The sequence below is a fragment of the Haliotis rubra genome, unplaced genomic scaffold, assembly GCF_003918875.1.
Source record: "Haliotis rubra isolate DU_JTF1 unplaced genomic scaffold, ASM391887v1 Scf681, whole genome shotgun sequence".
In the NCBI taxonomy this organism is placed as follows: Eukaryota; Metazoa; Mollusca; class Gastropoda; order Lepetellida; family Haliotidae; genus Haliotis; species Haliotis rubra.
Window position 1 is genome coordinate 202383 of NW_025767392.1, and position 24505 is coordinate 226887.

A 24505-nucleotide genomic window follows, 5' to 3' on the forward strand; every position below is an offset into this window, starting at 1 on the left:
GGTCTTCGGCGTGACGAGCGAACGCTTTAACCACTAGGCTACCCCACCGCCCCGACTGTGACAGTGAAGGAAGAGTGAGTGAGTGAGTTGAGGTAACGCCCTTGTATTTCAGTTATACCATTGTGTGTCAGCTTCAATGTGGGAGGAAAGCCCGAAGTACCATTGGGAAAGCTCATAGGTGTTTTGCTGACAACCAAGAAACATAACTGAACGCACCTGGGCAGAGCGAATAGCGGTGTTTACCCGTAATAACTGGCCTCCCCGTACAGGCGGGTACCTAACGGTCACTATGTCACGTAACTGTACAGACAAAACGTATTCAGGTCTTGATTACACGGTTTATCAGTTGTGGATGGACGTCACGATAACGTAATGTGTTATGTGAGTCAGATAACAGGTTCGCACAGTAACAAAAGTATCCAGGAAACGTGTCTATTTGCAAGAAGCGTGGCTATTTTATTAGAGCTCGACACGCCATTTCTGGACCACCCACCAAATCTCTTACAAAATTTAGATATATGGTTTCGCCCCAGTTTTAATTACTGGATATATAAGTTTACATTCATAATAACAATCACCGAGGACAGTCAAAAGGCTCCTAATGGCAACAATCTGAATGAAAGGTGGACAACAAACTCAATCCTTAATGTTATCCATCTTGAAAACAGTCTTGAACTTAACACGGTGTGACCCCTGTGGAGGAAAACCAATGCATGTTTTTGACCATGAGCATGAGGATTTGTAACTGACGATCATAGAATAGTATGCCCAACGTGTGGAATTCTTCCTGACCTAGCCACGGTGTCTTCCGCAACGAACGAACAGGTTCTAATATTTCACCTTTGTAAATATTTTAAATCATGTTCATAACGCAGCTGACATGCATATCCGGCAGTACTTCTTTGCGTTCCCATATTTTTTTTCTAACAAAATATTTACGCACATCACCATACAGCGAGAAGCATTTCGTTTGAGGATCGCGTCGTGATGATTAAGTGTATCATGTTTCGTAATGTATTGCTGTGGGTCCTTGTACCTTCACGTTCGAATCAGCAGCAAATTTGATTTGTTCTATTGGTGTGACGATGATGATGATGATGATGGTGGTGGTGATGAAGATGATGATGGTGGTGATGATGATGATGATGATGATGTGCAACAGTTAGGCTAAAGCAATATGTATCTCCACCGCTGTTCACCAATGGATAACCTCCTTTCTTGAAGGATAACTCCTGATGTAAACATTTAGGTTGAATTTAAGCAATTTCACTCTGGGGTAAAGACAGTCCCGTTTGTGTTGTTGTCGTGACGATGTTTTTTGCCATTTATATTTTAACAGATCTGCTAATCATCTCCAAGAAGTGCTGCTTTTCAACCCTGTTCCACAGCGATGTGTACAACTCATGTACGGAGATCGCTGGATAGTGACCAAAGCAAAGCAAATACTGTTCTCATCGTATAACACGGACAATAAATGCAAAAAGATCTTTATTCAGCCTGATTAAAATTGTCAACTCGATATTTTGTCACAGCAGGAAGTCTTACTTTGTCGTGATGAATCGGAACACAAGACCTAGTGTTTACTCTAATAAGACATACAGCCCTTTGAGTGATCGTTCTAGTCTATATACAGTGTGAACTTTCAACAGAATGCGATATGAATCCACAGGCTGGTTTAACTATTTTGTAACAAATCAACTATCTATAGTATAAAATATGTACAAAACCTTGCAAGTTATATCGTAGGCCTCTGTCCTGTATAACAGTCGAGAATTATACAATATTAGTCCCAATAATCAGACGACAGTCGTCTGTATACACAAGTGTTAATAAAACCGGAGACCATATGGTCTCTGATAAAACTATCTACAGATGTTTCTGTCATTTAAAATCTCCATTTAAAATCTTTCATATATTTGGAAGAGTATACGGTTTTGCCAAATCACAGCGGTAATGTACAGGACATGATTTCAAAACGTGTCTCCACACGTAATCTCATCAGTTGTGGGAAGGTGTCGTGGAAATAGCATCAGTGAGTGTTTTCTCACGGACGTTGTAGCATCAGATCCTACCAAGTGTTTGGCACTAAGGAATTCTTCATTCCACTACCCCAACACAAATGTGTGAGTTTCCTCACTATGTCCGAGAGTCCAACTGTCCAAGTGTCCGTGCGGTCGTGGCTCAGTACAACTCTTCATTGTTCTCGCCAAACCACACGTATCTGTCCGTCCGCGTGTGACCTTCCTTCATCTTCTCGTCAACCGGAAATGCTGTTGCCCGGAAGCCGCCCCAGTCCAGTTTAACCTCCATATCCCGGACACACCTCTTGGACAACACATATGGTGGTAGTTTTAACAGCTCCAATTTATCGGTATACCTTCCCGTTGTAGCTCTGTATGCCTGAAAACAAAATATAGTATATTATGCATCCGTGTATTTATATATTGTCTGCAGATTTGCATCAGTACATTGTTTGGGAAATAAGAGAGCGAGTGAGTTGTGTTTTTTGCAGCTTTTGGCTATATTCCTGCTAAATAACGTCGAGACACGAAGAAAATCAAATCGAACATGTGCCTTTGCCAAGACAAGCGAACACTTTAACCACTAGGCTGCCCTACCCTGTTTCATTGCTTAGTGGCGCGCGATTAGTCTAATACAAAGCTCAAGGTATGAGTGTGTTAAACCTGTCTTTACAAATAGAGTGCATCTTGGACTTCGGTTGTTGACTACCAGAACATTCTTACATCCGGGTTAGAATTAATTTTCAGCAATCCGCCCAAAGCGGTGTCATGACACGTGCTGTCAGACTCGCTTTTGGGGTTTATACATGTTAGCGAAATCAATCGCTGGATAGTCTGGTCGAGACTTGACTATTTGCAACTCGAATACTGCTGAACTGACGACAAACTTCCCCTCCTTCAAAACCTTCCAGCAAATGTTCATGAGGACAGTTTATGGACGCCACTAGGACGAAGGTGACTGTTAGTCTAACCAATCATTTCACCGACATTTACAGTATGTCTTCGACAACCCATTCATGTCGAAAGAGGTGACTAACATCGAGTGGTCAGGCTTGTGATCGTCTCCCAATTACATAGATCCCATGATCTTGATCACTGAATTGTCTGGTCCTGACTCGATTATTTACAGACCGCCACCATTTAGCTGGAATATTGCTGAGTGCGGCTTTAAACAAACAAGCAAACAAACAAAGAACCCCTGACCTTCTCAGCTCTGTAAACATCCAGCAGTGCGTTCCTTGTGACCCAGTCTGTTGAGGTGACAAACTGCGTGGAGTTGACGGGTAGCTTCCTGAACTGGAGGAGACCCCATCTAATAACACAACACAATTACACTGAAACGTGTGTCCAGAACAAAACAATCACAGGTCAACAATAACGTGACGTCATAATGTATTTTGACAGGTGACGTCATCATATACTGTGACGTTATATATTACGACGTGCGACTTCATCATTTACTATGACGCTATCATGTCTAAAGTAAACAATGCTTTCCCGATGACTTATTTACAAATTTTACAAACGTGATTGCATGGAATTCTATCAGTTCATTGGTCTTGCACCATATTGCATGAAGTCGTGCACAGACAAACACCTACTTGTCGGGTAGATGAATGTTGGACACCCCGGGTGAACTCCACACCCACCAGTCAGCCTCCATATCAAGTCTCTGGGGAAAGTAAACACAACATGAACACAATGTATATTCTTAGGCTTTTCAAAACCATACATTTCTGTTTGTTAAGGTTTATGAATAGGCTATAAAGTGTGTGTGTACTTCAGATGAAACTCACGACGACACACGAAATACTGGTTTGTTACCTAGAACCAACTGTTTTATCAATTGTTATTTAATAAAGGGGCCAAACGTTTACATATATTCTCGTTATAATACTGACTGACTGAGTTTGGTTTACGCCGCTTTTAGCAATATTCCAGCAACATCACGGCGGGGGACACCAGAAATGGGCTTCACACTTTGTACCCATGTAGGGATTCGAACCCGGGTCTTCGGCGTGACGAGCCAACACTTTAACCATTAGGCTACCCCACCGCCCCCTCGTTGTATTAAGATGTATAGCTCTTTGACAGATTCGTAGCGTCCCTGCCAGGGTGGCTTGACACACATAATATTCTAAAAACTCTTAAAACTTTTACTCGGACATCTCAATGTTAAAAAGAGTAAACAGAAAGTTCACCTACCTTGTGATATTTTCCTCCAACAACTTCTGTCATCCATTCGGATCTAAAGAAATAATGCAACTCCAATGTTAACATAACGTAGTATTTCATGACGAATAATAAAGTGAGATAGATAATAAAGTGACATCAACCTCACAATGAGCTCAGCTTCTTCCATTTATAGTCCGTTGGGCTCAAAAGCGGACCGATGAACTGCAATCTAACTCGAAAAACTAATAAACATACAATACTCAATGAAACACTGATCATAATCAAAACCTCAGACCAACTCTGTGAGGTTTTTGCAGAATTTATGTCCTAAAAATAAAAAAGTTGTTTTACAAACTATCATTAAAATCTTGACACAGTTCACTATTTGTTACGAGGGAGGTGTGCAGAGAAAGGGACAGCCAGGTGTGCGAGAAAGGAGGGAGACGGCACATCACAGGTTAATGAATCAATAACGTTGTCGGCACTTGCTTCTCTAACACCTGGCTGTCCCTTTCTCTGCACTCCTCCCTCGTAACAAATAGTGAACTGTGTCAAGATTTTAATGATAGTTTGTAAAACAACTTTTTTAATTTTAGAACATAAATTCTGCAAACAAATCACAGAGTTGGTCTGATGTTTTGATTATGATCAGCGTTTCATTGAGTATTTAATGTTTATTAGTTTTCGAGTTAGATTGCAATTCATCGGTCTATGTATAGTTGTTGCGATATGCCCGTAATAACGTTGACTGAAGCGCCATAAAATGTCCCCCAGCCAAGCTCTGTCGCGCATTCGCTCTTATAGAAGCGCATGTATAATACCTACAGTATAGACGGTTCGACAAACCATGCGAGTGAAAGAGTAGTTTTAGGCAGCTGTTAGCAATATTTCAGCAATATCACGGCTGGGGAAACAAGAAATGAGCTTCAAACATTGTAACAATGTGGGGAATCGAACCCGATTCTTCGGTGTTACGAGCGAACGCTTGGACCGCTTGGCCACCCCATCGCCCAGACTTACCTTACGAAGTTGGCCCGCCATGTTTCTCTATCACTTGGAACATCCGAGTTTCTCTTGATACCAGCGAAAAGCGTTTTAAATGGAATGGACATTTCCAGGGTCCAGAATTTATCTGCAAATGTCAATATAATCGTGAAGGAATAATATTCATGTAACTCGTATTTGTTAGCACCATCAGGAGTTCTTTTATGTTCTTTGAAAAGGGAAATATTTTACATAATGATAGCCGCCCGGAGTGCGGAAGGTCGCGGGTTCGATCCCCGACTGCGTCATACGAAAAGACGTTAAAATATGGTACTTGTTGGTCCCTGCCTCGCGCTCGGCAGTAATGGGTACAACAAGGACTGGTCGGCTCGGAGTCAGTATAATGTGTCTGAGTAGGGTATTCATGCTTCACTGCGGCATGGTATCACAGTGGGCTAGCACTATAAAACCAGCTTCAGTCTGGACTAGTACAAGCAGCCGCACATACACATACACACGCACGCAGGTCGTCATATGAGCGAAATATTCTCAAGCATGACGTTAAAACCAATTCCACCACCACCACCACATAATGATAGAAAGATTTATTAACTAACATCACTTTCACGTACACGAAGTAAATATACGGCTTACAGAAACTGAAATGATGTTTTCTAATAAATAACAGTCAAGAATATAAAGCATGCGTGTCTTTGCTTAAACAGGTAATGATATAAAACCATCATGTCTCTGCTTGAGTTTCCTCTCCTCAGATCTTTAACGATTTGTTCGTGCACTAGTCATGCAGTGTTGTCTCCCTTCGATGATAAACCCCTGTCAGTCGTTTCATGGATGCCCTAACCCAGATTATCCAAACTGGTCGAAGAGTGAGTGAGTGAGGAGTTTAAATTTACGTCGCTTTTAGCAATATTCTAGCAATATCACAGCGGGGATTTATTTGTGCACTAGTCATGCAGAGTTGTCTCCCTTCGGTGATAAACCCCTGTCAGTCGTTTTATGGATGCCCTAACCCAGATTATCCAAACTGGTCGAAGAGTGAGTGAGTGGGGAGTTTGAATTTAAGCCGCTTTTAGCAATATTCTAGCAATATCACAGCGGGGGACACCAGAAATGGGCTTCACACATTGAGGGGAATTGAACCCGGATCTTCGGCGTAACGAGCCAACGCTTCAAACACTAGGCTACCCCACCGCCCCTAAATTAGTCGGAGAGCCAAAGAAGCGGGGAAGCATAGGAATTGATCACTGAAAGTTTATGTTGTTAAACGCCGCACTCTGCACATGTTTCCAACTGTATGACGGCGTCTGTAAATGATCAAATCTGGACCAAACAATCCAGTATTTGACGCCATAAGCATCGATCTACGAAAGACAGTATATGTTCTCTAAAAGGACAACTCACTCTTGACGTTGGGGTCATTGATTGGTCCGTCTGTGTGGACTCCTCTTATGACGTCACTCTCCCAGAAACTGAGGGGCTCTCCGTCATCCATATATGGCTGTTGAACAAAACAAACCGTTCTGTAAAATACCATGATATCAAAACCATCAATATCAATAATTATTTAATCAACGGTTGCGTTTTGTTTTTGTTATATTTATGTTACGTTACTTACCCTTGTCAGCATGATATCGGATACTGTTCCCAATGCGTTCATTGTTATTTCTTTGTATCTGTAATCGAAGAATAATTCATTTCAGTATCAATAATGAGCGATGGGAGAAAACATTTTTCCATGTCTGCATATAATCGCCAAAGTTGTCATAGCCCAAATTACGCTTGCATGGCAGTCAGCGCATTGCCGCAATAGCTAACTGTGATCATTGTACAAGGACCAGCGAGTGATATCCTACAAATAACATTACACATGGCCTATGTACGACTGACTGACTGACTGAGTTTGGTTTTACGCCGCTTTTAGCAATATTCCAGCAACATCACGGCGGGGGACACCAGAAATGGGATTCACACATTGTACCCATGTGGGGATTCGAACCCGGGTCTTCGGCGTGACGAGCCAACGCTTTAACCACTAGGCTACCTCACCGCCCCGATGTACGATGACACAGAACCAGTAAGATCACACACTATGAAAGGGCGGCGTGGTAGCCAAGTGGTTGAAACGTTGGTCCGTTATGCATGAAAACCAGGTTCGAATCCTCAGATAGTAAATGCAACTGATTGAACCTGAACAAAACTATCCTCGTTGATAGGCAATTTGTTTGATGAACAAATAATGTTTTTCTTAGTTCTTTAAAAATTATATATCTAATGATGGTTTACTTGAGTGAACTTACTTGTGGTTGCTCTGCTCGGTGTCTAACATGACCTGTAGGGGAAAAACATGCACAGCATAAACAAATTGTTACCTATATTTGGCAGTGTTTGTTTGTTGGCACTGTAGAAGTTGGTGAGTCAATAATGAAGCATACACACTTTATGGATAACAAATTCTTGTTGATTGCATAGGGCAACGTTTCGATGTAGATTCGTACACCGTTATCAAGATAAGAGTGATTTTGAATCCGCTGTTTGCAATAAACAAGAAATATGAATCAGTTGTATACCTTCACATTTTCAAGCGCAATTACAACGTGTATTCATATAAACAAATGTTCTACAGTCAGTTTAACAAGGGAATGTCCACCAAGACCTCCAGGACGGATGTTGTACCTGGAGTACCGACGTGCAGCCTGCGACAAAAGAGGTGCCTTTCATTTGCACATTCCACGTAGTAAACATTTGGAGGTATATAGTTAAACATTAGCTAAATTACACGCACCTTATACAAGAACTTGTGCAGAAAACACCGACGTATTATTTTTTTGGAAGTTTACGGGAACTAAATAAGCAATGACTGGCAGGTAAACAGACATTTTCATGATATTAGCAGGACGGGTCGTGTTGTTGGTTGATGCAATCTCCTCGAACGTATATACAAATATGTACTGACATTGTTTTATAACTTCCTGTATTATCGCCTTATTATCTTCCTGTATTATAGAAATGAATGTGGATCTCACCTGGAATGCATTGTCTTGGTACACTGAAATAAAACAGAAGATGTTCAGAACAAAAAAGCTTAAAAACATAATGTGATACACTTAAACACCGCAAATAGCCATCACTTTTATTTGTTTCAAGCAGCATGAGTTATGGTAATGGGCAAAAGTATAGCTTTTTAAGGCACGTCATACATACACTTACACATCACTAGTACTCATAAATGCTGTAACTATCTCGCACATCAAGTAACCATCAAGTGATGTACAATCTTTGGAAGATCATGATGAGGTGTGGTGAGGTGAAATGGGGTTTAACGTCGCACTTAATAATATTTCGCTCATATGACGACGTGCATGTGTGTGTATGTGTGGCTGCTTGTACTAGCCCAGACTTAAGCTGGTTTTATACCCCACTCAGACACATTATACTGACTCCGAGCCGACCAGTCCTTGTTGTACATATCAATGCCGAACGCCAGGCAGGGACCAACAAGTACCATATTTTAACGTCTTTTGTTATGACGCGGCCGGGGATCGAACGCTCTAACCACTACACCACGGAGGCGGCCTGGAAGATCATCATGACATCAAATTATGGAGATCTGTATATTAAATTATATACAGATTTATTGTATATTAAGCAGTAGACGTCCTTGACTGGAAACCCTTTCCCGACGACCATTGTTTACATACATATATGACCGCCTCCGTGGTGTAGTGGTTAGAGCGTCCGCCCGGAGAGCGGAAGGTGCCCGACCGCGTCATACCATAAGACGTTAAAATATGGTACTTGTTGGTCCCTGCCTGGCGCTCGGCATTAATGGGTACAACAAGGACTGGTCGGCTCGGAGTCAGTATAATGTGTCTGAGTGGCGTATTCATGCTTCACTGCGGCATGGTATCTCAGTGGGCTAGCACTATAAAACCAGCTTCAGTCTGGGCTAGTACAAGCAGCCGCACATACACATACACACGCATGCACGTCGTCATATGAGCGAAATATTCTCAAGTACGACGTTAAACCCAATTTCACCTCACCTCACATACATATATCATAAAGGACATCACTATGAGGTAGGAATCTGAGAACAGCTTTCACTTCGGACGGTAACATTTGGTTTAACTGATGTTTTTGTCAAGTTGCTCGAAGGCGCGGGTCAAATAATTTAAAGTGTGTCAAACGTTCCGACAGGAACAATAAACATGCAAAATATACATCTTGGACAAACTTTACTGCTCAAATTACAGCATTTCCTACATGTGAGATAAAGGTTTTAATCATCAGGCATATGTATGACATGTTGTTAACAAATTACCGGAATGTATAAATGGCTGTTGAAAACAAGTAGTCGTCGTCTTATGCATCCTTTATGAACGTCAACGTTGTCGGTTTCATGGTTTACGAATGAATTAGATTGCATTGTTTTAGATATAAGTTTGAATGGTTTTAATTTTAATTTAATATTTTATTTTGTATTTGTTATCTGCACATCATATTTAGCGTCAGCAGCGTCAACAGCATCATAACATATCAGTGAGGAATAGAACTACTAATGACATACTCTTATATGGCATTCAACATTTAGAATATATGGCCATTGCATTTTATTTAATGTTTGTCAGTCTGTTTCTCCATGCAGTTTCAATGGATCCTGATCTTCTCAAGGACTTTAATACATGAATTTATCGATGGGAACATCCGACCTTTTTTCGTGTTTTGTTCCAGTTTTCCCCTGTACTTCACACCTTTGTTAAACGTAAACTAAAGCTTTTAACGCATTTGTAAATGTAAACGTCTTCCTAACTTGCAAGTTTGAAATATTCCTAACATCTCAATGTTGGCTTGCTGTAAGCACAAGGATCTGGTATGACAGTGTTGTCCCACAGTGGGGGTACAACAAGCACCTGCCATGCTTCAGATCACCGGGATGATTCTCCACGGAATGCCATGCACAGGGAGGAAGGCTGGAGGCTGTCTCGCCGGGCGCTCCACCCATTGCCTGTTTGACTTTTACTGAGGTATCACTAAACAACCACTTCTTTAACATTTTCTCACATCTAGCTGTCGAGCGTCTGGGAGGCCCCTGGTGACAAGGCGCGAGGCCTACCACACGACTGTGCAGTCCAAGCTATGGTGAGGTATGCACTTTTTGTGCCTCGTTTCCATGGCTACTCGTGTAGCCGTAATGAAAAGGTTCGCTGGCGACATTTGGGAGGTAAGGTAGAAAATCCCCAAGGATTAGCTGTTTCTTTAGACACAAGTTTGGTAATGGGACTAGTGGTAACAGTTTTGATGAAACTATGTGAACCTTTGTCTATGTAAACTATATAGGTGTAGATAGGACGTAAGTAACCGAGGCTCTTCAGCCTATCATATCCTTTACTGAAATCCCCACACTCTATGGCTAGAATCTTCATCAAAATTTACACTTACGTGAACAGTTTTCAAATAACGATGTTTATGATAATGAATCGACACAAACAGGCAATATTATGCCACGACGTTGTAAAAAGGTCGTGTCTTTGTTTTGATTTGTTCTATTTGCCAGTTAAATACCAAGTACGTTTCAAAGTGCGCAAAAGCTCGTCACCTCCAACACCTCTAACAAACGAGAAAAATTATCAACACTGGCATAGTGAAGTTTATGCTGATCTTTACACAATATATACTTTTAAAATATACGATGCTCAAGTCTTTGAAAAGTAGTTTGAAGTTAGAAGAGCATGAGAAGCGCCCTTTCACACTGACCTCATGAAAAGGCGAGAGGTTACTTTGAAAAGTTGTTGGCACGATTCACTTCTTCATATGATGTTCATTGTGCCTTTTTCCCGAATTATTACTTTTTCTGTCAGATAATTACTGTTTAGAATTCAGTTTTCTTGTATGAATAAGAGAAACACTATTGTTATTAATCCCCGAAGTGTCAGCTGTCGGTTCAAAACTGTGAATGGCACTACGAATATAGAAATATTCATTACTATATTATCGATGTTGCTAGTATTAGTCCATATAATTTTCAATATTTGTAATGTACAATATTATTAAGAGGCCAGGAGGTATCTGGCACAGCCCTTTGTTACACTCATGGTAACACGATAATATTTCTCATCCCAATCCTTAGCATGGATACCGTCATATGTCATATTCAAAGCGTTTATTTATCAATTTCATACAAATATACAAAATGAAAATGTGACAGTATGTGAAATATTTTAAATTTTAAATACCCTCCTATTTAATCAATCTGTGATGTTTTCACAATGGTGTAACATACAGTGTTAAAAGGCTACTTACATCAACATAGATAATGGACATTTTTCTTGGTCTATTTCCTCAGTTGGCATAATTTTTTTCTTTATTTCAGTAAGAAATATGCGTTCTCCGTCCACGAATGATTGTAAAATCATTAATGCTATTTGTAAATTGTGTCTGAAACAATAAAAGAGGAGTTTTACAAGACCCAGTCCCTACGAGACAGACAACCGACCGATCAGAGCGGCATTGTGGTGAGAGAGGCAACCTTGCTTCAAGGTCTGTTTCCGCCATATGTTTGTGGAGGCATTAGGCGTTGGCCGTAACGGTACACAGTGTGTTGACCCAGGACACCTCCCTGTCGCACACTACTACCTCACACATAGACGGAACCAGTTTACTTTCACTATGCACATTTCACACTATTAATATTGGTTAATTTGATATATTGGGAACAAGGTTAACATATATAAACATATTACATCGTTTTTGAAAACTAATGTTCATTTTTATGTATGTATGTATGTATATGTGTGTGTGTGTGTGTGTGTGTGTGTGTGTGTGTGTGTGTGTGTGTGTGTGTGTGTGTATGTATGTATGTATGTATGTATGTATGTATGTATGTATGTGTGTATGTATGCATGTATGTATGCATGTATGTATGCATGTGTTATTCATACACATATTTGAAAATATTAAGAGATCATGAGCATTTTGGTGATGTGGCAATGAGGTTGCTATCTGTCTGAAATAAAACCGATGGGATGTTACATTCCAATTCACCCGTGAAGGTCCGGGTTAGAATGAACCTTCAGTAACCCATGCTTGTCGTAAGAGGCGACTAACGGGATCGGGTGGTCAGGCTCGCTGACTTGGTCGACACATGTCATCGGTTCCCAATTGCGCAGATCGATGCTCATGATGGTGATCACTGGATTGTCTGGTCCAGACTCGATTATTTACAGACCGCCGCCATATAGCTGGAATATTGCTGAGTGTGGCGTAAAACTCAACTCACTCACTCACTCACATTCCAACTCACTCACTTGCTGTGTCACCACTACCACAAATATAGTAAAACACAGTCATGATTCATTTTATTCCGTATGTCTTCTACTCTTCGAGAAAACACGTACATAGGAACCAAATGTAACAAACTATACCTTGCAGTTTACCTTGATAATGATTAATACCACCACGTCTTTAATCAAACGCTTTATCACTAAGGTTACTTTTTAAATGTTACCTAAAAACGAAAAAGCATGTTGGCAACTGAATACGATGCTTATAGAACCCAGATATGCTCGATCAATACACTGTTCACATTTATGTTCTGTACGTTCTATACTGGTGGGACTGTCTTTGGTCTCCTTACCTCCAGACGGAAGTAAACCAATATCCTATCTAGAGCATGCCATCTTATAGCTGACCATTTTAAGATCGCCAACTTTCACAGTCCTTGTCTAAGTGTGAGAATTTGGTGTTCTCAGTCTAAGTAAAGGCTAAAGGCAAGGCATGAGGGATGCAAAGATTCTACATGCAGGCACCTGCAGAGGAACACAAACGGTAACAAGTGACAAGTTTTGTATGTTAAGCTGACTCCAGATTCTGCCCAAACGTGTCAAAGAAGTGGGTTAGCGATACTTATACATGTGTAAACTTTGATCAAGCATTGTCAACATTTAAATTGACTCAGCTTGTTTATTGCTTATCCTTCGTTCCCCAGGTAACCATTGCTGTATTTTTAATCATAAATTATGAGACAGGAATACTGCAGTCTTGTTTAGTGAAATGTTCTGGAACTTGGTAAGACTAGTTTGTCTACTTTTATTTCATCACGACACATTTTCAGAAAATTGTTTTCAATCGATTTTCAGTATTCAGCTGTGGTTATTCTCCTCCCTACCACTGGATACACAAAACTAGATTCTTTCACTCGTTTTCAAATTAAATATGACATTATGTGCCTGTTCCGTTCAAGTTAGCAAAAGAGTGCTCATTCTAAACTTTGCTTAATCCAGAAACGAACATTACGTTAAAGTATGTTTATTCGTAAGTTTAGCATCGAGACATAAGTCTTAACATGTAGATATAACCCCATGACGTATTTCGGTAACGTGTTTCTTTGGTCTTCCTTCCTCTGTGGATATATACACATGCCTAACTGCGTCTATATTTGGCCTACCTGTTGTATCGTGCAGGGATCTGTTGGCCCAGACATCCGTCTCCTCCAGATAGGCAGCTACATACAGGTTCTCGTCATCCCACCGAACCTTCACGTTAGTCTGGAACCTCGGTGCTGGGTAGTCACTTCCTTTGATATCTGAAATTGTACTCTGTTTAATTGTGTGTTTTGAACAATAATTCAGTCATGTCATTACTTCTGGGTTTAATGTAAAGGGCATCTTACAGAAACGCAAATGGTTGGCGTTGCTACTGTAGTTAAATCAAGAAGCACAGGTATGGTGTTCACGCACTCAGATCTTAACAAGGCCATAATCAGAGGATCCGGACCTAGCTAAGGGGCTCAGCTTTGAAGACGCGGTGCTACACTTACAACACATGTTTGAGTACTCAATGAAATATATATTTTTGTGACGTGTTAACGTTTTACACTGACTGACTGAGTTTGGTTTTACGCCGCTTTTAGCAATATTCCAGCAATATCACGGCGGGGGACACCAGAAATGGGCTTCACTCATTGTGAACCCGGGTCTTCGGCGTGACGAGCCAACGCTTTAACCACTAGACTACCCCACCGCCCCGTCAACCTTTTTACATCTCTGTATTAGTTCTCAAACAGTATTTTCACTTATTTTGATCTGTTGTACATGTGTATAAACCCCTTACCATCCGTGTTATACAGTTTGAAATATATGTCACAAAATACACCTATTTATGAAATTATGTTTCTAAGGCTTTCCAAAACACACAAACTCTTTACTCCAGTTACATAAACATTTAATAATAATCTCCAATAAGACCTTTTGGTACACTCCTGCATCTGTTATTTTTGCATCTGTAATACTAAGTATAAACAAGCCGTTTCTATTTCAAGTCCCAAGCCGTGTTGGTGAATGGTTGCAAAGAAATCAGCAAGGATTATCTTGGTGCATGAAAACAAACGACGACTGTGGAAAGGGAACGTTGGCATGGCTTGTATGGATCTTTTATGTTAAATAACTTCTCTCCTTGTAAAACACTGCCATTCATAAAACTAAGTAAACTCATTAGTCCTGATCGTAACGATAAACGTGCGTGTCCTATGTACACAGATAAACACACGAGTGGTTCATTCAGCCGACGCTGGGAACGTCACGTTGAAACGTTGTCAAAATGAACAAATACATGTGTTTGACGAAAAAAGCAGAACATATTTTTACTGCCATGATTTTGATAAAGGAAACAGTTCAATGTGTGTACCTTTGTTAATTAACAAAGATGTAACAAGTTGCCACTTTTGTGTTTCATTCATATTTCCCTGGTTGAAACAGCGCCGAGTTTAACAATATCTACAGTCATCAATTTAATTTATCTTTGGGGTAACAAAAGATTGGAATGGTTTTTTTAAACATCAGTCAACTGTTAAGCTCACACATTCTCCGTTAACACGGATCTAAGTGAAGTGATCTACAGAAGCGATTTTCACATCAAATTTGCCTTATTCCTTTTCGGTCCTGTTCTTGCATTGACATTTTATATTTACACACCTGAATATGAATGAAACAACCTTTTGCAAATGGACCCTAGTTGGTACATGGCATTGCAACTCGTTTCTATGTTATAGACTTATAGAGTGTAGAGGATGCAGGCAGTATACATGCAATTAAGGCAAATGTTTGGCCAAAGGGTTCGAGCTAATGAGATTCCACATGCATACTGATGGAATGGTAGAGCAGAATTTTAGAGGTGCTGACCAATAAATGTTTGACTCCAGGCCACCTCCTGCCAGGCCTTCTCGTCCAGACGCCCGTCCACCTCGATCTTTGCCCCTAGAAGATGATACACCTGGTACGTCCTGGGGAGAGGCACACTACAGGTGTACGCCTTGCACGCCTCGATCTCGTGAGACAACAAGTACCTGAAACAGCAACACCAACGATGAAGACATCCATCCTACATCAACATTTGGACATGAACCTGCCTTAATAACAACTTTCATGATTGCCTATAATGTTTGAATGCAAAAGTTCAGGAGACAATATTTCGCCACAGTCGGGTAGCCATTTTATTACAAACTATGGGTCTGGAAGTTGCATTTTTTGGCTTGTGATACACTTAAACGGTTCTTCAGTGAAATCAGATCAGTCAGTGCATGCCATTTGGACTAAACATTCCAGTTTTCAATGTCATCATAATTACCCGGAACAGAAAATTAGCCCAAGACTAATCCCCATATTACTTCCAACAGCTATTGCTGCACCTTCGAATTATACGACACAGCCTCGTTTAACAAACACAATTCGTAGTCCTTTCTGTATGTACGTTCCATACATTAGGTGCTGGATCTTTTGTAAAATTCTCCAATGTTTTGCACGCTCCGACCCTAAACTCTACTGTGGTTCTCTCCCTTACCTCTGAATCTCCGGTTCATCCCTCGCCGCATCCCCACAAGTCTGGAGCAATCTACCAAGTGTCCTATTTCTCACTGTGTTAAAGTCAAAGCTCTGCCTACTCGACACCTGGGGACGAAGAAGGTATCCTATAATAAGTCCAGCACCCATGGCCAAAGCTGCCACCACAGCGGTGACAACAATAGCCGACGATGAGGCACCCATAGCCATTGTTTCAAAATGGCGGACGACTGTTACAGCAGACGCTGGTTTTGTGTGACGTTCACCGTTCTATTAAAGATGACTTAGTGTTCTCGTGTGAGTGAACTTCAACGCGGGTTTCTTTCACAAGTTTTGTCATTAGAGTGTTTGTCCAGCACATGCCATAGCTTTTAAATGAGCGGCGACTGACGTATGGTTTGCATGCCGCGGCGGGAGACTCGGACGTGTAATGTCACCGATGGGGAGGATCTCCCGCCAAAAACAAGGTCGTCTGCCGTTGAATCACGAGGAAGTCACGTCACAACACGCACTGGTATTGTTTTAATTCTCGCCTCCACAGTCTCTGCACATTTGCCTATGTCAACTAGCAGAAGGAAAGGGTCATCTGGCCGTCACAGGTGTTAGAATGGTATCGTCTTCTTAAACAGGTCGGCCTGTAGCTGGACCTCACTGCCTCTCTGTCCTCTGTTGCAGATGGCTACGGGCAAGATGAAGGGATCTGGAAGTTAATCCTCATAAAGGCTTTGCATCTTCAAACAGAAGACCAGGGATGGCATGTGCCGTCACGATTTTCCTGAATATTACACGCATTTGTAGCTTTGTCTTTTTGTGGTTAAGTGGAGAATATCCATCTAACCAGCATTGTCATAATCAGCTGTCATATCTGACTTCCGTGATGCCTTTTGTTACAGGAAACAATGGTTAATCTGCTTCAGAGGGTATTTACAACAAAATTCAATTTGTTTAGACACTCTTTAGTCCTAGCTTGTAGTCTTTATGTGCTTCGGTCCCGCTTCCAAATAGTAATTACATGAAAAACTATAATAATATAATGCGATTCGCATGGCTATAACGATTTCAGGTCATCCTATCAACCACGGCCTGTATAGGCTGCAGATGTCCTTACATTTTAACCAATCACAGAAACAGGACACATTTGTCACTCAGCGTACCTGTCCACGGGTAGGAACCGGTTGACCCATACCAGAGTCATTAACATGCCACAAAAAAGCAAATACAACACCTACTGTTCGAATTCATTGCCATGGTGACTATTTGTTCGCGCCAGACATTAAGTTAGACATCCAGACATGCCTTTCGAGGTTTTCCCACATACGTTGTACTTTCGACAGACATCTCACTCACATTGCTGCATGAAGCATTATATGTTTGATAAAGGTTACTTAGTGTATTAGTTCGTATGCGTTTTCAATGGTTGATTCATTCTCAGATTCGAACTTGAGATTGTGTATCACTATTACTATCCTAGGGTTATAAACAACAATAATTGTTTTGGCATTGTGTAAACACAATATGGTAGTTATTGTTTTGTCACTATCATTGTGCCCATTAAACGCTCCAGTGCAATCGTATGACAAATACAAGTAAACCTATTGACATCTGGGTCCAGATATCTGCGGTACTAGTATCGTTATCAAAAACATAAAACGTTAGTATAAAAGAATACCACTTTATACTGTCCTCAGGAAATAGATTCCTTCTGATGTAATAGGCAGAATAGCCGTGAAGATCATATGAATGTACCACTAAAAATAAGAGATGACACCAGGTGTTCGCGAAAAGGATAATCATGTTTCTAAGTCCTTATAAAAGCATGGTAGTTATGATCACTTCAGCGCTATGAAGACTTTGTGCAACGGGCCCTGAACATATCTACACCAGCTATTGCAAGTCTCTGTGTTTTCATATTTGGTCTACATATCCTGGGCGTGTACAGATTGCTGGAAATAAACTTTCCTATTTTACGTGTTGTTTATTTTCATTGTGTATTATCACCAGATGGGAATCGCTTTATTTGAAACAACGTCAGATTTACACTGCTGTACGACATCCCCCACGCCAGTCCTTGCTAACCCATTTCAGCACAAGTCACTCACTCGACATAGTAAGTCAACATTTACATTTAGAGAATACACCTTTTATGAACATGTTAGTTGAAACAGCTAAGCCATTTAAATCATGAAGCACACCTCCCTAACATTGAAATTCTTATCACGCAGTTGACATCCCCTGCTAGGTACGACGACAACAATGCAACGCCGACCCACATTTTTCGTACAGCAACACTGCGACAAGATTTCAGTTTAAGTGAGGGAAGCACAGTAGTAATGCTAATCTTCTAGCATACCCAGTATGCTGTTCTGAAGGTAACGAGGCGTGGATGAACCTAACTTGTTATACAACAGGGAGCGTCGTGGGAGGGAACCCTGTCAAACACCTTCTCTTATCTCGATCTTTAAAATTAGACGTTAACATCGTTTATATATCCATGTGTTCTGAAATTATGTCTAATATGAACAATATGTATATTCAAGATGTTTAATACATGTAAGAAATGTGATATGTCAGCATTTGGGTTGTATGTGATTTAACTTCATAAAAATGTCATCGGAATCATTGGTTCCACATACTCCCTTCAATAAGACCAAGCCATCAGTCTACTATCGTACAAAATACTCTTCTTTAAATTTATCATAATGTGACAGACGAAAACATCTAATGCATCAGAAATATCACTATGATAAATTGCACCTTCCACTCAAAAGGTTTGTTTCAAATCACGAAGTGATATTTGAATATTCTGCACAAAACGCCTTATGATAATCTAGTTTGTCCTTTCTGTGAGGACGCCAACCTAAATAATAATGCAAGCTGAATATTATGAACAGAATATTATGATAGGTATTTCTAATTAGTATCTGATAAGATACTCATAATGTATTTTGAATGGATACCGACATGCCTTTTTAACCAGGATGTAATTTGTATCGAGACGAACGGTAAAATTCATTGTATGACTTTGTTAAAACACGACACTCAACATATCATAGTAACTATATATTTTTAAGTTCTCATCGATTTCAACCACTCATGGCTGCTACTAAAAGATTGGTCGATCTTCAGCATGTAACATTCAAGTGAAATTATATAACGGCACGAATTAAATACCATCACTGTGTGACAGTTTAACAGTGAGAACACGAGGTTTCAGTTGGTTCCGCAACTGTAAGGTATGAGGACCAAGGTCACCATAGCAGGTGTATATCACTTGAATATTGTACAGACGCCAATATCACAAGTGTGATAACACTGTCACCGCCTCGTCACACACACGATAGCGTGATGCAACTTGTGGCTGACTTCAGTACGATCGCTCAGTCGGTCATGTCCTTTGATAGGTTGACCAGAAAAGGTCACAAAGATTGTTTCTATGGTAACACCTGCTGACCTCTACATCAGCTGCTGCTTGGTCATACATGTCATAAAGACACAGAATGAGCGCATGTTGTGCTACGCCGCACTCAGCAATATTACAGCTATATCACAGTCATATATATAGTCATATATTGCCTGGTTCAGACAAACCGGTGACTGGAAGCATTCGTACCAGTCATGCCACCATGATACGATGAAACACAACCGATCAAAGTCTCAGATCAGACATTTTAAGCGCTTTAATAATGATCATACTGACTGACTGACTGAGTTTGGTTTTACGCCGCTTTTAGCAATATTCTAGCAACATCACGGCGGGGGACACCAGAAATGGGCTTCACACATTGTGCCCATGTGGGGATTCGAACCCGGGTCTTCGGCGTGACGGGCCAACGCTTTAACCATTAGGCTACCCCACCGCCCCAATAATGATCATAAGGTACTGTGGCCAATGTCTACTGAAGGATTTACAAATTGAATCCCATGTCTATTCCAATGTGCATTAATGACATGGACAGATTACATTAGAATAAATCAAGATAAAGTATGGAAGACTGAGTGAGTGAATTGGGTCTAACGCCGCTCTGAATATCACGATGTATGATGAAAGTCCGAAACTATGCAGGTCTAATACGTTTACAACATTGTTGAAACTCACGAACACGCAAATGTTGCTGACAAACCTTGAAACGTATTCGGAGCAAACGGGATTCGAACCCATAATCATATGCTTCTGGCCTGGCCAAGGGACGCAACTGTGCGCAGCGAATTGTGGCGCCTTAAACGACAGGGGTACTTGTGTCCTCCTATGTAAGCTAGCTGATGGAACACTTACTTAACATGTAGCGTCAAGGGTCTTCTAAATAGTTTCTATTTATTATTTTCTGTTTCTGTAACTTTGACTCAGTTCGACGGATCTGTAGTTGTGTAGGTTTTTACTTAATAATGCGGTGGGGTAGCCTTGTGGTAAGACACTCGTCACATGCATATATGGAAGCCCCGGGTTCAATTCCCTACATTGGTACGTGTAAACCCCATTGCTGGTGATCCCCTTCGTGATGTTGCTGGAATATTGCTAAAGTCACTCACTCAATGACTCAACATCTGGTTTTGTGTCATGCATTCGAGACGGAGACAATACGTTTAGCAGTCTTAACCAAACCACATCGTGCATTTACACAGTCGTCTGTTTATACGTCTATTCTAAAGAAGTCAGGTCAATTGGTCAATACAATATTTATTCAATAGGTAATAGCCCATTTTGAGTTCTAACTCAAACAACTACATTACGTATTTTTTATCTAGAAAGGAACCATCACCCTCATTACAAGACACATTCTAACTTTCATACGTCGCACCTCCTACAATTTCAAGACTTAGACTGAAAACATGAATAATTTTCATTTCTAGAACAGACATTTGGTCATCGAACCGGTTGCAGTAAAATTGCTGGTTGCTGTCACCTTTTTATTCACACAAATCTTATCAGTTTGTTTTCCGCTACTTATACGTCTCTAATACATTACATCCTTTTGGAGACATTGCCCTGATCTGGTTCATCTGTATTTTAAAAGTAAAGACCATCCATTTGTAACAGCCGCCCTTTGTCACTGATGCAATCATCTGCTTTAGGTGTTACAAAGTCATTGATGTTTCCCTCTGAAGCAATCTCACGACAAAACCTGTTCGTGTGTGTGTTCCTAATACCAAGATATGGGGACGCGTTGATCGGATTCTGCCTTCAGATCCTTTAAAGGTCATTGCTCGACTTGTAGTCTTTGCTATGGTCAGGGTTAGGGTCTATCGACATACACTAGATACCTGACAACGATTCATATGCTGGCTATGATCGTTATCACATAGCACACCATCACTCGGTGCCTTACAGTGGATGTAGACAAACACGTTGTGTGGTGTTGATGGCATTCCGTTACAGATGGTAAACACAAGCTCGCGTCAAATAGTATACATTGCTTGGAATGTATTCATGAATCGGTATGATTTGTCCGTACAGAATGTTTTTGTTGATATTAACATTTTCGATTGACATAGAGTCTTTCTGTCGTGAATCTGGACATCTCTGGCATTGAATTGGCAAGTGAAACTTATGGTATCTTTTAAACAATAATTGTTCGTCATGTTTAATCCGCTGGATGTTTCCTATTTATTGTATTCATACGACCGAATTTTATTGTTTATTGTTGGATGTATAGTGTTTGATTTGCATTTAACATAAATTGAATTTAGATTTCAAAAGGATCATACGAATAATTACCATCATCTTCATCTTGATAATACAATGTTTCGCAATATGTGTCAGTGAATGAGTGAGTTCGTTTTTACGCCGCTTTTAGCAATCTTCCAGCAGTATCACGGCGGGGAACACCTGAAATGGACTGCACATGTAAAACCCATGCTGGGAATCGACACGGGTCCTCGGAGTGACGAGCGAACGCCTTAACCACTAGGCTACCCCACCGCCCTTCATTAAACTGACGTGTACACGATGTACGACTTTTCCATTGGACGAAAGGTCGGCCACAACCTCCAAATCTGACAGATATGACCTTCATACGTTTTTCACGAGGCTGGCTTCTTGAAACAACGTGAATACTGACGGAGTACTTCCACATTCCAGGGGAAATCCACGGGATTTCCTAACAGGTCATATATGACCATTAATCTTGAACTCTGGGTTTTAGCATACACCGGTGAGTGAAGAGTTCAACAGCATCCCCGTGCACGAATATCCCCCACGACCAATCCCAGTGAGAAAAGGAACAAGTACACCCCTAAACTATTGTCTCGATCAGTATTTAGACTGACAGTGTAAGTCAACATTTAACAAATCTTTATAAACACCTTACATATGGTCATCACTTGTATTTGTTTGTTTCTTCGTTTTTTTAGCGCTGCATTCAGCAATATTCCAGTCCTAGTACGGCAATCTGAAAACAAATCGAGTGATCAACAGCATGAGCATAGATCTACGCAATTGGGATACGATAACACGTGTCAACCAAGTCAGCGAGTCTGACCACCCGATCCAGTTAGTCGTCTCTTACGACAAGCATGGGTTGCTAAAGACCAATTCCAACTTGGATCTTCATTGGCAGTTGTCACTCTGAAGGTCCAGTGAACTCGCACAAAGTGAAAATATATTCTTGAATGTACATATACATCACGGTTTAGACACAACATATGCCCAAAGTGCGTACAACTGAGACTTAGGTCAACAGTGTACACTCAGTCACCATTTATACCTTTCAATATCTTTCAGTCTTTATATTAATATCGTACTTCATTTTGGGGGAAGACATGAAGATGCGTACATACATTTGAAAACAACCGAGCCCTGAATTTTGGCATACCAGTTACAACTTCCTGATTTAAACGTGAAGACAAGTTTACTTCCTCAGCTTCCCACTAACAACATCGTGTTAAGGATGTCACGCCATATATGACGACAGTGTTATGTTCTGACGTCGGTTAAGTCACGTCCTCATGTTGACACTGCGACGCTGAGGACTTGCGCACCGGCGTGTTGTGTAGCCATTGTCGCAACACTTGAAACACGGTGAAATTTATATCACTTATACGACAATTTAAAAATGTTCATATCTGTACATAACGCTGGGTTCGATTATATTTACGTATTTTTGTTGTTGTTGTTGTTAAAATACATTACCAACCAAACTTACGACACAGTCTGAATTGTAGAATTAACACATCAGATTTCTTATGGATGTGGAAAGGGTACGGTAGCTTTTATCTGATGATGCACATTGTTTTGTTTGTTGTTTGAAGCCGCAATCAGCAACATTCCAGGTATATAATCGTGTCTAGACAAGACAATCCAGTGATTAACATCATGATTATCGTTCATTGCAAATGGGATACGATGACATACATCAACAGAGTCAGCGAGCCAGACCACAAGATCCCGTTAGACGTCTCTTACGGCAACAATGGGTCGCTGAAAATCAGTTCTTCACTGTTATTCTGATGGAAGATGGACATGGTGGACATGCATCGATTTAGGAATGCCATAAATACAGAGAACTAGTCACGTATTGACGATGGCAAATATCAAAGTTACCAATATATTATCCATTCAATCATTCAGATTATGCTCAGTAAGAAATTATGTATGTTCAACTGTTAAACATTTTGAAGTCAGATTTAAACTCTCACGAAAATATGACATGTCAATTTTGTCAAGTAGCATGGTGGAAATTACTTAAAATGATGACTGGTGACATATGTATACATATGTCACAATATTATCACAATGTAAAACCATAAATGACTGTTGCCAGTATAAGACTAGTATATGGATGGCAACTTCTTGTTTATTGTATATCACAATGTTTACAGGTAATACAATAAGTTGCCATCCATATACTCGTCTTATATATTCACCAACTTCTAAATGCCTCTCAAGAACTGTTGCCAGTGTTGAATATGTATTTTCAACGTGTAAAATGTGTACACCCATCTTTCACGCCACAAGAAACAAACGGTACATTCGTATCATATTCCAGAGGGCGCAAAAAGGCAAAACAGCAGTGAAAGTTACATGAATAGAAAATCAGTGATGACACCAGGTGTGACACTTATGAATTTATGGAGTTTCAAAAATATATTCTGATAGTGATTTACAAACTTATCTATTTGTAATTACATGCTTTGTTGTGTAATAACAGTCTATGTGAACAGCTTATATACTGTATATATCGTCGTTTTCCCAGATATACTTCTAATTCATATATGAAGAAAGCGAAGCCTCTAATATTCAACAACAAATATCAAGAAATACATTGAGCACAGCTATAACAAAATACAAAATCAGGATGTACCCATATGAAAACTCGAAAATGTTTAGTTCCTAAATGAATAATACACTGTAAATCCATTTGGTGACACAACATAAACATACCGTCCTTGACATAGCATTTATAAGAGTGAGTGAATGAGTTTCGTTTTACGCCACTTTTAGCAATATTCCAACAATATCACGGAGGGAGACACCGG

At 40.4% G+C, this 24505-nt stretch overlaps 1 protein-coding gene across 1 annotated transcript; it reads right to left on the reverse strand.

Moving 5' to 3' along the window:
* Positions 1-1501: 1501 nt before the first annotated feature.
* On the reverse strand, positions 1502-16243 carry LOC124258065. Its single transcript, XM_046692140.1, has 12 exons — positions 16035-16243; positions 15377-15540; positions 13645-13782; positions 8225-8247; positions 7499-7530; positions 6817-6874; positions 6603-6699; positions 5217-5328; positions 4227-4269; positions 3623-3693; positions 3225-3333; positions 1502-2400 (listed from the first exon to the last, which is right to left on the reverse strand). Exons 1-12 carry the CDS (start codon positions 16241-16243, stop codon positions 2182-2184), a joined length of 1275 nt encoding a protein of 424 aa, XP_046548096.1. The 3' UTR covers positions 1502-2181.
* Positions 16244-24505: the final 8262 nt, after the last annotated feature.